This window comes from Uranotaenia lowii, chromosome 1 (genome assembly GCF_029784155.1).
Source record: "Uranotaenia lowii strain MFRU-FL chromosome 1, ASM2978415v1, whole genome shotgun sequence".
Taxonomy (NCBI): Eukaryota; Metazoa; Arthropoda; class Insecta; order Diptera; family Culicidae; genus Uranotaenia; species Uranotaenia lowii.
In genome coordinates, this window is record NC_073691.1 from 152,018,832 (window position 1) to 152,036,316 (window position 17,485).

At 39.8% G+C, this 17,485-nt stretch overlaps 1 protein-coding gene across 1 annotated transcript in view; it reads right to left on the reverse strand.

Annotated features, from left to right (window-relative positions):
- Positions 1 to 502: 502 nt before the first annotated feature.
- The window catches only part of LOC129740535 (attractin), a 24,969-nt gene continuing 7,986 nt past the window's right edge, over positions 503 to 17,485 (reverse strand). Inside the window, exons 2-6 of the mRNA XM_055732241.1 lie at positions 6,917 to 10,060; positions 6,730 to 6,856; positions 4,424 to 4,510; positions 4,283 to 4,364; positions 503 to 4,220 (exon numbers count right to left, since the gene is read on the reverse strand). Coding sequence (XP_055588216.1) covers positions 4,066 to 4,220; positions 4,283 to 4,364; positions 4,424 to 4,510; positions 6,730 to 6,856; positions 6,917 to 10,060 — 3,595 coding nt within the window. The 3' untranslated portion in view covers positions 503 to 4,065. The remainder of the gene's footprint in view (positions 4,221 to 4,282; positions 4,365 to 4,423; positions 4,511 to 6,729; positions 6,857 to 6,916; positions 10,061 to 17,485) is intronic.

The window sequence follows — 17,485 nt, forward strand, 5'->3', positions numbered from 1 at the left end:
ATTCAGCGCCCGATTCCACATTTAAAATATAGGTCAGCCAATAAAGTTCGCGATTTTTTTTTGATTTTGTAAACTAGTGTTATCGACCTTCTTGAAAGAATTGCATTAAATGCGCTTAAAAGTTCCGTTATCGATATTTTAACCTTTCAAAAGGCGAAGGAAGTTCCTGAGTAACTTTTACGTAACAAGAGTCGTGATGCTCCCGTAAAACATTTTTTCAGCCAAATATGAACTTCGGAGTTCCATCTTTAAGTAAAAATGCGACTTTTGGTTGCCTGGGATATTATGCTCTATTATGCGGCCCAAAGCAAGAAGTTTTCTCTACAGGGGGATCTCGGAAGCGTACAAAGGCGCTGTTCTAGATAGGAGTAGAACGACTATCGTCAATTCCACTGTTTGTTTTTTGATTGCATTCAACCACTGATTGTAAACCTAAACGAAACAAGAACATTATTCAAGGAGATGTGATATACCACGTATCTTTTGTCGAATGAACTTGAAATTTAAGATTTTTTGTTTTATTATTGCAACAAATGCCATAAAATACTATTTCCTCACTGTGTCGTTAATGCTTAGTCAGCCTTCAGCCACTAGCTCCCGCTTTTTTTTTATCGTCATATCGTGTTATACTTCTACCTATATAGATCCTTTATTGTTGTTACTTCTTCTATTCTACTTCAGCTTTGATTTTTTTTTACAAATTCTATTCGTCTCTGCACATATACGTTCCAATTTCTTCTTGTAGTCATACAACCATTAAAAAACCGTCAAATTGCTTCTGGCTCTCACAAAACAAGTTTAAAAATTAAAGATCGTTTCTTTTTATGATTCGGTTCTTCCTCACACGTATTGTCAGGATACCCGATATTTCTCATACTAACTATAAAATCTACACTTCAACCATTAACTCATAGGCATAGCTTCTCTCGTGGATTTTTCAAACACATAACTTTTAATGAAGCCGGAAAGATGACAATCAAAGGAACTCACGCTTTCTGGAAAGTTGTAAACTGAATCGATTCTAATATAAAGGTTCATTGGCTGCTTTTAAATGTAATGGCGTCATTAAACTTGAATATATGTATATATTTTTTTGAATATTTTGTTCTGCTTAATTTGATTTTTAGTTTCTTGTTTTACGGCTTACCTTTCCGCCAAAGATTCCATTAGGGACAATTTTATAGACGCAATGGACACTTTCAATTGAGTTAGCGCTTCGGAATTTACAAAAAAAAAAGAAACATTCATACTCGTTAGCCCCAAGCAAAATTGAAATCTATTAAATCCATCATTCCATTAAAGAGCAGAAAATTAAAAAAATAAAAGGAAATGATCGCCTTTTTGAGCAACGAAGTACGGTAAGTTTCAGTCTTTCTTTGAAACCAAAATATATAATAAATACAAGAATAGTTAATGTTTGTTTTAAAAAATCAGTTGAAACGATTTTCATTCATTCATTCAAAACCTCCAAATTCTTAAAAGTGAAATTTTACTCTGCCGGATTTAAGGTAAATAAGATTTTCAAAACGATTTTAAAATATTTCCAACTTCATATTGATCATTAGACAAAAAAAGCTTTTTACTATGGTTCAATTTGTATTCTAGTTCTTAGCGAGTAAATGTTTAAATCTGCTTCTTTTAGGTAACCCTTCTCTTTGAAGTGAAACTTCTTGAACTTCAACTGGTATGCAAATTGTTAAAATTGTGTAAATACTTGTAAATTATTTACGTTCAAAAATGATGTAAGTTACCGGTACTCAAATATATGAAATTATCAAATAAAGGCAAATTTGCAGTTCTCGTGAAAATGAACTAGTTGGGATGAATCACCTATTGGATGATTCATCCCAACTAGTTCATTTTCACGAGGCGAATCTACCAAGCAAGCCTCTAATAAAATAAATTAAATTAAATTGGATGAAAATCCCTGGGAAAAAATGTGAAAATGAACGTGAAAAAATCTTATTTTGTCAATAGCTCAAAAACCCAACACGGACCCGTTCTTTAAAACCTTCTAGAACTGTTTTTATTCTAATTCCTTCGGTTTTCACCGTGGAAATTTATCATGGCGGGGGAATCGGAATTAAGACATATTTGGGAAGCAGCGAGGAACAACGAGACCAGTTCGATTTTCATTTTTCAGCCATTTCCAATCGATTCCACTATGTTAAAAACCCTAGTTTCGTAGCACTGTAAATGGGTCTTAAGAAAAAATATTATTTTTGTACAGTCTTTTATCAAAAATAGTTCTCCAAGTCAAATAGCCGGTTTTGACTTTAACTCAATAAACAATTGCATGGGTTTAGGAATCAGGATCTTCAATTGTACATTCCCTTTCGAATGAACAATTACGGAGCTAACAGCGCTTTCATCGGTGCAATGAAATCGTTCAACCGTTTTTCGGAGCATTTTGACTTCGACATTTCAAAGGATGTTTTCCGAAGAAAAGTGATTAGGGCCTTGAGAACCCCATAATTAGATTGAAATGTTTAGTATTTAACTTTAATTTTAAGATATCATTTGGATCAACATGTGATCCGTTGATAATAAAATAAATCCGTTGAGAAATAAATAACAAATAACAAATGGGCAGCAATGTTCTAAAAACACTATTTGTTCATATTTCAGTAGAAAACTAAAACAAGATTTGGATTATTGTTTGAACAGTGCAAAACAGCATTATCCAAATTTGTTGAAAAATACAAGATTTGGGGGAAGTTTAACCTTTGATGTCTGTTGTGTTTAGATTTGAGCCAAACCTATGATGATTTTTTACTCTTCGGTAGACGATATGGTTTAGATTTTAAGATAATAGAACAGCCGATAAGTCTATGGCTACACAAATATTCTATAACGTAAAATGGCTTAATATATTCCAGTGTGATGCTATCAGTTACGAATGGAAGTACAAAACTTGTCGATTAATGGAGGAAATTTGGAGCAGGAAATAGATTTGCTAGTTGAGTATTTCAGTCTATTTCCATAAGTTCTATAGTTCAGTTAGTGTGAGATAATTAATAATGAACGAAAAACCAGCGTTGGGTGAACTGCAGAAAAGAGTATACTGTTTGAAAACAAAAATTTTAAAAAAAGATTGAAAGCTGATTTTTGTATGAATTATTTTGAATTTGATCAATTTAACATACAAAATTCGTTTAAAAAACGTGTTACGTTAAGCACGAAAGAATATCCGAGATCCATTAAAGTCGAAAAATGTATACTGAATGTTAATTTACGAATTTCTCAAGGGAAAACGATAAAAATGAATGAAAAGGAAAAAATAGGGATTTTTAAAATGCACGATCACATTAATTGTGAATTTATTTTTTTATAAAAAATTTCATAATAAAATAATAATAAAAAGAGATCTATCCCAATGTTTCGCTTTTTCCAGTAGAAGTCTTAACATTTCAAAAATCTAGATGATAAGAAGGTTTACAATTGTACCTCGTTTCGAAAACTCAACGTTATCTATTATCTACTTTACAAACATACACACTTCAAGTGGTTCAAATTATAGGGGAAAAATGTAAAATTTAGTCACTTGTAATCCCAGTTTTCATGTTTAGAAATGATAGTAGCGAATAAGGAATCATACCATCACTGTTTTCCGATGATCTCACCAAGTTAAAAAAATGCTGTTTAACTGCCAATTCGTTTGCTCCGCTTACGTTCTAACAAAGAGGTTACGCATTCTATCGGTCTGTTGTTTTTTTTGGATTGTATCTGCATACAATATTAAATTCCGATCATCCATTACAGCTGCGTGATTCGATTTACAATTAGTTAATAGTTAGCATACTTGCCGTTTTCCGTTGTTCTCGATTCACAGTTACATTTTAGTAATATCCTTCACTATTCGGGAGGTATTTCCCTATGTTTGTGGCTTACATCAGTCACGATCATCAAGGGTAGTACATGAAAACCGTGTTCCTACCCTAGATCTGTTCATTAGATGGGTATTTTTTAATCAGTATTCATAGTTACTGTTTGATGTTGATTTGTTTAGGTAATGTTTGTATTATAATAGATCCTTCCGTTCATATCCCCCTTGCTATTAGTTTCCTATATACAACTATCAGGGTGTTGGCTTTGCTTCCGCTTCGATTTCGGTTCCTTGGGATGCTCTATAGAGGGTCGTCGGGGATTCCCTAAGGTGACTAATGCACTTGCTACGGCCAAACCGGCAGACTGGCCGGGAGGAGAATGCAGGTGGCCACCTAAAAAGCAATATAATGTCTGAGCATATGTTATTTCGGTATTGATACTAATTCTAACAAACCTGTCGGCAGCCGGACTAGAAGCGAAAGAACCGCCGCTCGATTGCCCTCACATGGCTCTAAAGCGATAGGACTTGGTGAATCCTACGAAAATTTAAAAAAATAAGTCCAGAAGAAAAAAATTACAGTTGCATAGTCCATACTTTTTTTCTCTTTCTCGGGGCAGTCGTTATATGTTCCACGGCAGGCGACAGCTCATTGTACTCTTTACTTTCGATTTCTACCAGAACCTATAAAGATAGAACAATTTTTTGTAGAGTATTGCTTTGTTTGGAAATTATTAAATCTAATAAAGCCTAAGGAATTAACTTCAATACACTGTGGAGAGCAGTCATTTTTTGAATTGAAAATTTTACCACGCTGTCTTTTAAACGGATCCGGAAATTTAAAAACATTCTTAAGCATTTACTTGTCTTTCCTCACAAAAGCCGGATCAATTGCTCCACATACATAGAAGAGGTCTGTTCGGCGCACATTAGAGATTTTTACTCACAATTTCGCTGACATTCGACTGAAATGTCGATTTTTTTTTTCTAAAATCTGTGCGACTGGTGTCTAAGAAACAGTCCGTGAGTATATTTCTAATCATATTCTGTTAAACTATTATTTTGATTTTTCATAGATCATCAGTGAGGAACCGGGCAGAAAAAAGTTAATAAAAATCAAATTTTACCTTAGGGCACTTGACGTGAACCCTGTAGAATCAGTGTAGATAATTTGTAGGCGGTTTCTGATCAACCTGACACTAGTTTCATCACTCGGAGGATGGAAGAAAGTACACATGTTACGAAATTTTGCAAAAAAATAAAAAAAATTCTGATGTTTGCATTGATAAAAGTTGAATTTATACCAAAGTTTTTAATTTTTCAGAAAAGTTTACTTAAAAGTTTTAGATAAATTTACACATTAGGTATTAAACTTTTTTTTCGATCAAAGTCGTTTTAACATGTTTATGTCATTCGCGACTTATATCAACGATGCAGTTGCGGACAGTCATTGAAAAACTTATCCGGTACAACTGTGATCGATGTTTATTTACTCTTGGGCTCGAAGTCACGGACATCGGCTCAGGAAGCAACTGACATGCCAACTGAGCTATATCATAAGCCCAGAACATTAGCTATTAAACACAGGCGTCTTAAAATGAGCCGTATCTTAAAAATTTCCCACGATTTGGTCAAATTTTCGCAAGAAATAACACCTTCGATCCCCATTCATTTTTCAAGCAGTTGTCACTTTTGTTTGCCCAACGGCTCTCTAACACACATGCACTGAGCGAAAGTCCTATTCCAAATCATCCTTCTACTGGATAAAGGGTGTCCACGATTAAATTGCCACACTATGAAATTGCTCTAACTTTTTAACCGTTGGGTAGAATTTAATGAAAATTTGAGTGGATTTAGTTCATAGTGCATTGTTTACATCCAAAACTAAGGCTGGGCTTCGAACGTTCAAGGTACGAAAGGCTCCTAACCGCGACGAGAAGCAGAACAAGTCCGCCAAAATCCGTGCCAGGAAGTTGTACACCAACATGCTGACGAAAGTTGAATGCTGCATCATGGACGACGAAACATATGTGAAGGTCGACTTCAAACAGATCGTCGGAAACCTGTTTTTCACGGCCAAGGATAAGTTCAGCGTTCCGGAGCGCACTCAGAACATATCCAAATTTGCGAATAAATTCCTGGTTTGGCAAGCTATCTGCACGTCCGGGAACCTTTCGTGACCCAGGACACGATGAACGGACAGGTGTACATGAAAGAGTGCCTCCAGAAGCGGCTGCTTCCTCTCCTGAAGACCCACAACGTCCCAACAATCTTCTGGCCGGATTTGGCCTCATGCCAGCCACCATTCCAAGGACGAGCTGAAGTGGTTTGCGGACAAAAAGGTCAATTTCGTGCAAAAAATGTTCAACCCTCCCAACACTCCGGAGCTTCGCCCCATCGAGAAGGACTGAGCGATTATGAAGCAGCACTTTCTTAAACGACCTAAGGTAGTGAAGACAGTCGAAGAACTGATGAAAGTATGGGTTTATATGCAAAAAAACGGTTGATTCACAGGTTGTGCAGAATCTTATGGCCGGGGTTAAGGCCAAGGTGCGGGCATTTGCGTATGGAATGTAAATTAAATACGAGAAAATGATAAAATGAAGTTTAATAGTTATTTTTCAATCCCTGACAATTTGATGGCAATCGGATGAAAACTCGAATTTTGTGAATCAATTTTATATGTGTGGCAATTTCATTGTGGACATCCTTTACAATCATTAAGTTATGTGCGCATACTGACGACGCGCCATTGTCGTAAACTGATGGTTCCGAATCTATGAAACTTACTTTAATAAAACACACGTTGTTACATTAAAAAGATGCTTGATCTTAGGCTTTTATCAAACAAAAATGAAATAACCATGTAATCTGTTTTCTTAACAAGTTTAGGTTCACTTTACCTGCGAAAATGGTCGGGATGCCATTTGTTCCATTTCGACAAAAAGCCGCTGTCGCCGACGGAACATATCGTAGCGCTGTTTAATTTTCCAAAGAATGGCAGCCATGAGCAGCAAAAGAAGGAAGCATCTAAGGAAAAAAAACAGCAAATGAACACTTGACGATAATTTTTGCTAATATTTTACTTACGTGGAGAAAGTGATGAAAAATTGCTGCAAATTCAGCTTGGGATACTGGGAGAAAGCTATCTGTATCCACAGCGGAGGTTGGAAATCGTACACGTACACGTAGAATGTGGTCATCGTAACATTGTCGTTGATTCCGAACTGATGTTCAGCTTTGGAGAACCTATATCGGAAGGTGGAACAATTAACGGCGGAAAAAAGGGGCTTTTCCGGTCCGCCAGCAGTCCGGATTGTGATGTTCATCTTTGCCGCCACGGAGCAAGTGATGCTGAAGTCCGCATCGATGTCGGATTTTATGGGGGAATTGCGGAAATTGATTTGAGTAAAGTGGCGATCCTCTTTTTTCGACAGGTTAAAGGTAAACTGATAGTCTATGGTGAGATCGTAGTAGCAAGATCCCCGACTAGGATCGCCGTGGTAGTGGTTGGTGGCATCACATTTCTCGCAGTGATCTCCAGCTAATCCTTTAGTACTGCAGAAACATTTCCCAGTTTCGCTGTGACAAATTTGAGCCTGACCGTTACAGTCGCATTTTTGGCAGGTGCCTCCATTGACCGGATTGCCCCAGTAGCCTGGTTTACATTTTTCGCAATTTTGTCCAATCATCGGATCTTTGCAAGGTTGTTTGCAGGTTTTCGAATCCGGGCATGTGCTGTGGCCATTACATTGGCAGCTGGGACAATGGGTGAAATGCCATCGAGCAGTTGGACATTCCATTTCCTCTTGGGCACCGCTATCTCCGCCGGGAAGACAACGTCCTAAACCGGTCATTGATCCATCATCACACCAACCACATGCTGGATCATCTCGGCATTGAGCGCAGGTTTTGTAAAACCCACATTGACTCTGACCGGAACTGGCAGCCCGACATTTGTTGGAGCCTGTTGTCCATTCACGACACTGTCCATACGGAAAGCTGGCAGTGTATGCGTTTTTATCGACACAACGCTGCTCATTCTGGCACCAAATACACTCCTCCTGAGTACAGTTTCCACAAGTCGTTAAAGCGGAACAGGCAGGCGGACACGGTAATACATCCATTTCACCCGTGGTACCAACATAGTAACACTTACTATGCTCGTAATCCCAGTGGCAAAATTTATAGGCAGAACAAGCATGACAACCATGCAGTTGAGAACAGATTTGATCATCATTCTCTGGGCAGTCCTTCAATTTTCGGGTGGGGTAAAATTCTGCTTTGTATGTGTAAGACACATCGGGGCACTTTTCTTTGGCACAATAACCTTTACCATTGCCAATACCACAGAACATGCAACCATACGAAGTTGACACGCAACTTTGGCAGCTGTTAAGTTGGCTGCACAATTCATAATCCAACAAAGCCTGTCGGGTCATAACCAGGCGACTTTCCTGGGGACATATTTCGTAGTTGATTTGATCTTTGCTGAACAAAGCACCTTTGTCGACGTCTAAAATAGGAACGCATTTGCTTTTTTGGATGTCCCAAACACATTTATAACCTGGTCGACTATTCAGGCAAAGGTCTGATCGGTTGAGCGCCCGGCAATTTCCAGGAGTAAACTTGAGCATATCGTTGATCATCTGTCCATCAAAACCACCGTAGATGTAAAGTGAATCATCAAACACAACTGCCGAATGACCAAAACGGGCTAAGTCAGCCCGTAAGTCTTGTGGCATATGTTGAATATGCCAGGAATCACATAGGATATCGTACACCATCAGATCCCTACTGTAGCATTTGGCTCCAAAGCTGTGCGATGTATCGTTGTGAGTGTTGCCACCAAATACCATCATAAGGCCAGGAGTTATAAAGCTTGCGGTATGAAGAAACCGTGCCGTCGGAGCTGCTGCTTCCAAGGTCCAAACTCTACTGTGCGGTTCATAACTGTAAAGTTTATTACTCAGTAGCTGAGTGCTGTCGCTTTCCGAAACAATCCCTCCATATACGTATATACGCTCCTTCAGAGGATCGTAAGCAGCTGAGTGGCCATAACCACCTTTTACCGGGTATCCTTTGGTACGGACAATTTTCCATTCGCGAGTACCGAAGTTATACTCCTGAACAGTATTCAGGTATCCAAACTGCGGAGAGTGTCCGAAAATAACTACCATTCTTTGCGAATATCCCTTCTTACCGCCTTCGAAGTTGGAAATCAACGTAGCAGTATGTCCAGCCGATTTCAACGGTCCACACATTGCGTAGGTTTCGTTACACTTTTCTGCCTTCACAGTAATGTTTTCCCAATTCTTGGCACTCACATCAAACGCCCACAGTTCCCCACTAACTCCCTTTCCCTCAACTACTCCACCATACATAAAGATTTTGTCCCCGTAAATCACCGTAGAGGCTCCATATCGAAGTTCCGGTGTAGCCTTCGAATCCATATGGGGAGTTTCCCATACTTTACCATTAAAATCGTACATGTACATTAACGCAGCTTTGTTGTAACTTTCGCCAGCAATCACATAGAACGTGTCCCGATAAACTGCCGTTCCATGGGAAGCACTTCCTGGTGGAGCAAAACTTACCGTTTCCTCCGAATTGATAGCATTCCACACACCGTGTGACCTCACCTGGGAACAATCATTGCCATCGAATCCCTTAGCGCAGATACACCGTTGTTGTATGCGATTGCAATCGCCTCTCCCAAGATGCGAAGAACAATTATTCGGGCACTGAGAAACACTGCAGGCAGGCCCGCTCCAACCGGCATCACAACTACACTCACCATACACACAGACCCCATGCCCGGAACAGTTCAAAGCCGTGTCCACAGTTGGGCACGCATTCACTTGGTAGCTTATGTTAAACCCAGACATATTGTAGGCATCGTCGCTAAAGAAGTGCAACAGTGCCGATCCACTGTGGGCAAACACTTCCGGAATACGGCGGATGCTAAAGTTCTTCCGGTACATCAATCCACTGAATACGGCCAACAGTGGCGACTCAACGCTGTCTCCGTCGTACACGTACAGATGATCCCAGCCGCATTCGGTCGCAAACTCTTCCAGATGTAGCCGGATTGTTTTCACTTTACTGGTTCCTGCCGGTGACAGCTTATCCGCTATGCTGTTGTGATCGCGGGCATCGATCAGCCAACTGCACTTCACACCGATCGAATAGTTGCCGAAGCCATCGTGAATGCTCCCCGAAGGATCGGTTAACCTATGGATCGAAAGAAAGGATTAGGGAAAAATGGGTTAGCAAAGACTCGTAGTACCTTCTTAAACTATAATGACATTTCGAATGTCTGCTCTATTTGGGTTTTGAGGTAATTTATTAACTTTTGCGATTATTTTACTACAAAATTATCAATTTCAAGAGAAAAACATACGAACAACACTTTTTCAAAGGTAATGGAAAGTATTAGAGAAACATGAGATAACAAAGAAAGAAAGAACATAAGCCGTAAATATCATGAATTTTACGTAAAAGATACAACGGCTCACCGGCGGGACTTCCTTCCAGGAACCCGCAATCTCCGCTTCAGTATACAACGGCGCGTTAGCCAATTTCACCACGGTGAACGTGATGGAATCGACCGACACGAGCGTACACGTCTAGCTCTGCCGATCAACTGCTGGACCTTCTATCGAAACACCATGTATTGGGCTTGGGCCTGCTAAAAAGAATAAAGCCTACTCTTTACTCTTACACAGATATCCTTAAGAATGACAGCAAATTGAAGTGAAATTGGAGTGAAGGCTATTGCTTTCTCTATTAAACAAACGAGAAATCGTACAAAGGGTGATACGGTCAAAATTTGGTCAAGGGAAAACGTGTGTAAATCGGTGAAATCGTTTATTTGAAAAATCAAATTAAATTTCTTTTTCAAGTTTAATTAGTATAAAATTCAGGAAAAATATTCAGTTAGGCTCCCGCTTTTCCAAATCCGAATTGGTTCTTAAGGTTCCGGTTGACAATAGCCCAGTATTTCTCAATTGGGCGGAGCTCTGGCGTGTTGGGAGGGTTCTTGTCCTTGGGAACCACCTGCACGTTGATGGCGGCGTACCACTCCATGGCCTTTTTACCGTAATGCAAGATGCCAAATCCGGCCAAAACAGTACGGAACAACCGTGTTTCTTCAGGAAAGGGAGCAGACGTTTATTCAGACGTTCTTTCACGTAAATTTCTTGGTTGACAGTCCCGGAAGCTATGAAAATGCTGCTTTTCAAGCCACAGGTACAGATGGCTTTGACAGTTTCATGCGCTTGAAAATATCTGCTACCTTTCCCCTTCCTTTTGCCGTATAAAACTTCTGTCCCGGAAGCTGCTTGTAGTCGGCTTTGACGTAAGTTTCGTCGTCCATTACCACGCAGTCAAACTTTGTCAGCATCGTCGTGTACAGCCTCCGAGATCGCGCTTTGGCCGTCGTATTTTGTTTATTATCGCGATTTGGAATCACTACCTTCTTGTAAGGGACCATTCAAATATTACGTAATGCTTTTAGGGGGAAAGGGGGTATAGCAGTTTTTTACGGTTTATGGATTTTGCTCAGAAGTTTTGAGACAAATGTGTTACGTAGGGGGAAGGGGGGTTGAAAATGTTCGAAAATTGCGTTACGTAATATTTGAAAGGCCCCTAAGTCGATAGTCCGGCTCGTTTTTTGGCTCGATGCACGGTTGTAGACGATACACCCAGCGAGAGGTTAGGGTTTCGCTTGAAACTACCGGCAACTCTTTTTGTCTTCTCAGCGGCTTTCGGTTTTCGATTTTCCCCCGATCCTGACTTCCTGGCTGTCGACAAACGTTCCCCAAACACTTTAATTACATTTGTAACGGTTGATTTGGCAACTTTCAGGGATTTTGCCAGCTTTGCGTGCGAGTAGCTCGGATTTTCACGATGCGCTAGCAAAATTTTGATACGCTGCTCTTCTTCCTTGGACGGCATTTTGACAACTGAAGAGTGAATTCCAAAATCAAAATAGGAGCAACATTCTACACACACACACACCTTCAAAATGAGGGGTGTTCAGGTTTTTTAAATGCAAAATTGAAAGAAATACGTCAAGTTGATATTGACCGAATTTTGACCGTATCACCCTGTATCGGCCGTATGCGGCAAGTTTTAAAAATCCTTCTTCATCGTGGAATTCGTAAGGCAAACTATTAGTGCGATGGTGAGTCAGAAGTATTGTTATTGGGGAGGAGCATTAATCTGCACCGTTGTGATACTTTCCTTCGGTCCGGCCTTATTGACATACTTATGCTATGGACCGAGCGAATTTTAGGAATTATTTTCGACGAGTTATGTCGTGTGACGGACGGAATACTACGAAAACAAAATAAATGATATACTTCTATTTCAACATGAAAATGCTTTAGCATACAAGGTAGCAAAGTGCTCCCACAACACTTTTTCCAGGCACCTTTGTTGCGAGGTAATGAAAATAATGTTAATTGTGTTTTTAGTTTCAGTTTAGTTTAGCTTACCGCAAACAGCGCCGTTGGGAAAATATATAAAAAAAGAGATGCTTTTGTGACAATCCAGATGGAGACCTCACTTTGAGTATGGTAACTCAATTCTAATGTAATATTCTAATTCTTCTCCAGGGACAGTCTCGAGTCTCGATATTCGCCGAGAATAAATGATAAACGTTCATGAGTGAAATCACCCTTACAGTGCTTGAGGCGATTTAGTACCTACACGGAAAAAAATTGCATGGGCTTTTCAAATACAGAGTCATGATAATTTTACTATATCCATCATTTAGTATTTTCAACCATGATTTAGTATTTTTTACCGAAAATCTGGGCGATAATACTACGACATAGTATTTTTACTATGCGAACTTTGACAGCTCATAGTAATTTTCTCGTGTCTTAATTACCATGCGCATGATATTTTGATATTACACAATTCGTGTTCTTGAAATAACTATGCCCATGGTAATGTTGAAACACCGTCATTTGTGTTGTCAAAAATACTATGCGCATTATAATTCATAGCAATTTTACTATGTGCTTCGTTCGAGTGTTTATTTTGTACGGGTCAGCCGTTCGCGATTTCGGAACGCGAACAAAAATTATCGGATTTTCGGTTTGTCGGATCGGGAAATGTATTCCCTCAGGTGAGTAAATTGTGTTTTTGTTTTTGTTACTTCTAATTAACTGTTATGAAATATGCTAACAGAAAATTTTTCCTATATTGTTGACGAAAGATTTCCCAGATTGTATCGTCGACCAGCTGGAAAGGGCCTCAAAGAGCCTTTGAACCCGCACCCGGAGCGGTACAGCAGATTAGTCTGTCGGCGAATACGCTCGTGTTCCTCAACCTCCCTCAATTTCGGATATTGGACAACGTCGGAGGACATTGTGACGATAGCTGCTAACCGGTGAGCTGGCGCACTGTTTGCGGAACGCAATTTCAGCACATCCGCCGGGCCGTTAAATGCAGGCTTTCAGGTGAGTGAAATTGTGTTTTTATTTTCTAATTATTTTACTGCTTGTTGAACAAGCAAACTGAACAGTTATTGTACGTTTTCGTATTTCTTATAATTAATTGTTTCCCGTTTTTTCATTTTCATTTCAGACGCTAAGTGTGATGCAACCCCTGTGCCCCATTCGTGGGTGGTGCACCATGAATTGAAGTATTAAGAACAATAATTTAAATAAATAAAAATTTTAATTTGTAACAAATGAATTTTATTTCGAGGTCTTTATACAATGCCGCATGCTAATTTTGTGATGTGTAACATGATAGGGTACTCATTTTAATGTGCTATTACGATAATGGAAAATTGCAATTTTACAATGCTCGAAGTAAAAGAGCTCATTCTATAATTGACAATTTTACTATGAACGTAGTCAAAATTACTATGTGCAGCCAAAATTAACACAAAGTAAAATTACTATGTGCATGGTAATATCAAGAACAAAACATTATTGACTCAAAAATATGGTTGCGTGTTGTTCATTTAAACCACGGATCTAGTAATTTTACTATGCTTTTTTTTTGTGTGTACAGTTTTGTGACTCTGGAAGTAACATGGAATTTCTTTGAAAACTTTCAGCTCTACGAACAGTGAGTTTAAAATTATTTTTTTAAAGTATCATGGCTAGTGAAAACTGGATGCAAGTCCAAACATTGTCGTTTTTTCCTACTAAAAAAAATTTTTGTTTTCCTAAAAATGATCCTTGAGCATGAATGCATTACAAGCAAGGCCGGAAACTTCTAAAAACAGTAAAGTTTAAGTAACGTTCCCAGGAAGAAAATTTACTTTTTACATTTTTTCGAAAAATCAAATTAATCAATCAATCAATCAACCAATCAATCTATGATTTTAATCTAAAGGGTGATACGGTCAAAATTTGGTCAATATCAACTAGACCTATTTCTTTCAATTTTACATTTAAAACACCTGAACACCCCTCATTTTGAAGGTGTTTGTGTGTAGAATGTTGCTCCTATTTTGATTTTGGAACTCACTCTTCAGTTGTCAAAATGCCGTCCAAGGAAGAAGAGCAGCGTATCAAAATTTTGCTCGCGCATCGCGAAAATCCGAGCTACTCGCACGCAAAGCTAGCAAAATCGCTAAAAGTTGCCAAATCAACCGTTACAAATGTAATTAAAGTGTTTGGGGAACGTTTGTCGACAGCCAGGAAGTCAGGATCGGAGGGAAATCGAAAACCGGAAGGCGCTGAGACGACAACGAGAGTTGCCGGTAGTTTCAAGCGAAACCCTAACCTCTCTCCCCGAGACGCCACAAATAAGCTGGGTGTATCGTCTACAACCGTGCATCGAGCCAAAAAACGAGCCGGACTATCGACTTACAAGAAGGAAGTGACTCCAAATCGCGATGATAAACAAAATACGACGGCCAAAGCGCGATCCCGGAGGCTGTACACGACGATGCTGACGAAGTTTGACTGCGTGGTAATGGACGACGAAATCTACGTCAAAGCCGACTACAAGCAGCTTCCGGGACAGGAGTTTTATACGGCAAAAGGAAGGGGAAAGGTAGCAGATATTTTCAAGAACATGAAACTGTCAAAGTTCGCGAAGAAATATCTGGTTTGGCAAGTCATCTGTACCTGTGGCTTGAAAAGCAGCATTTTCATAGCTTCCGGGACTGTCAACCAAGAAATTTACGTGAAAGAGTGTTTGAATAAACGTCTGCTGCCTTTCCTGAAGAAACACGGTTGTTCCGTACTAGTTTGGCCGGATTTGGTATCTTGCCATTACGGTGAAAAGGCCATGCATGGAGTGGTACGCCGCCAACAACGCGCAGGTGGTTCCCAAGGACAAGAACCCTCCCAACACGCCTCCCCGCTCCACCCAGTCGAGAAATACTGGGCTATTGTCAACCGGAACCTTAAGAAGACCAAAAAACTGCTAAGGACGAGCAGCAGTTCAAGGCAAATTGGCTTTCCGCGACGAAGACAAGGTGGACAAGGTGGCAGGGGTTAAGCGTAAGGCCCGGCAATTCGGATTTGGAAAAACGGAAGCCTAACTGGATATTTTTCCTGAATGTTATACTAATTAAACTTGAAACTTGCTCTTGATAATCGCCAGCAGTGGAGATCTTTTATCTCAGCCCTATGCGTCGGTCAATCGGCGCCGGACCCTTAGGTAGGTAGGTAAACTTGAAAAAGAAATTAAATTTGATTTTTTAAATTAACGATTTCACCGATTTACACGCGTTTTCCCTTGACCAAATTTTGATCGTATCACCCTTTAACATGTATGATGTATGATGTAATCTTCCATCCTATGTAGCGTGGCACAGCCCGTTTGCAGCGAACTATCGTACATCAAAATTTGATCCGAATAACCTATTTTTTAACTATAAACTGCCTTTGAGTGAACTATTCCAAGGGAGTGAAGGTACAAGAAGAGTAACTAGTACGATTCAATGGGGGTAGGGATAATTTGTCTCCACCGAAAGAACAGTTAATTGCTAAAAAATAAAAAATTCAGCCATTTTGATGCGGAATGTTCCATAGGAATCGTATCACCCTTTAACATAGACCAAAACCTGATAGTTCTGATACTCATTTTAAACTGTAGAATTCGTACATCGTTTCCAATTCCTGTGAGATGAGACCAGCTCGAAATCACCAGTGGATAGTTTATGGGTTTTCGATGTGTTGTAAATTACAACTAATACTATTCATAGATGTAAAAAAAGCCTTTGATTCTGTTCACCACAAGCTGCTAATGAAAAAACTTGCAAACATAGGTGTTGCTACGGCCCTGAGAGGGTGAAATTAGGGGGAACATCAAACCCATTTTGTGACAGATTAGTTTGACAGTTTGATAGTTAGACAGGTAAGAAGAGAAAGGAGAAAAGAAAAAGTAGGAAAGTCGGAAAAAATTGAAAAACGTGTTTGATAGATTGGTTGGTGAAAATTCTAGTTCTGCTTGAAAATTGTATTCTCTCGTGCCGAAGTGCAGCATTTTCTTAGCTGAGTTTGATGCTATTCTGGCAAGATTCCGATCAGTAGGTAGATTAAACGTAAGTTATGGCAATATTCTCCAAATATCAAATACGATTTGCTAATTGAAGAAATGTGTTCCGATTAGGTCGAATTCACTGCCGTGAATTGTCGTTCCCGGATAGATATTGTATTTGCGAAATATCTTGCTTTATATTCTCCATCAGATCGTAAGTAACCTTCTTTGTTATAAAAACACCAGAAAGTAACTTTATCGTAACTTAACAGGAATCCGAATCCGGAACTGATTGTAGGATCTTCGGCAAACTCGTTTTGATCGAAGTAGAAGACTTATTTGTAAGTAGTCTGGTCTCATATTTGTTAACAACATTGTAAATTAACAAAAGAATAAATTTTCTAGTTGAGTCACGTCAAATACGGACTACAAAAAGTCTACAAGCTCAAAAATAATGAGTTCGCGGGATCCTAACCTCAATCAGTCGAGGACGACTGCTGCGGAACACAACTGTCTCGCCTGTTCCCGTCCGGATGGCGCTCGTAGCATGGTTGCTTGCGATGCCTGCGATAATTGGTGGCATTTCGATTGCATCGGCGTTACCGAATCTGTTGCCAATCGATCGTGGATCTGTGGTACCTGTGAGAAGAAGCGCGGAATGGAACATCCTGCTGCATCGACGAAATCGATAAGATCCGTGATATCTGTGCGATCTAACAGTTCGGCAAGATTGCGCCTTCAGCAGCTCGAGGAGCAGAAAGCCCTGGAAGGTAAGATCCAGAAGGAAAAGGATAAGATCCAGAAGGAAAAGGATAAGATCCAGAAGGAAAAGGAAGAGAAAGATCGCCAATATCTTTCTCAGAAGCACCAACTTGAGCTCGAAATCGAGCAGGAGGAAGCAGTCGGTGGCAGCGTTTCCAGTCTGAGTGCTCGGGATCGGATTAAGGCAGTGAACCATTGGGTCAGTGATGTACGACAGCAGGCGAATCCTGAAGTGATACCTGCTACTTCCACGCCACTTTCGAGAAACGTACCGACTGGAGCGGTTCCGAAATTATTTAACCCGATTGCTCATCAGCTTTCCGTGATTCCCGAATCGAATCAAACTGAATGGCAAACAGCAGCACTGATGCCCACATATCGAGCTACACGTTTCGAAATCCCTCCGGGATTTTCTACAGTTTTGCACAACGAAGC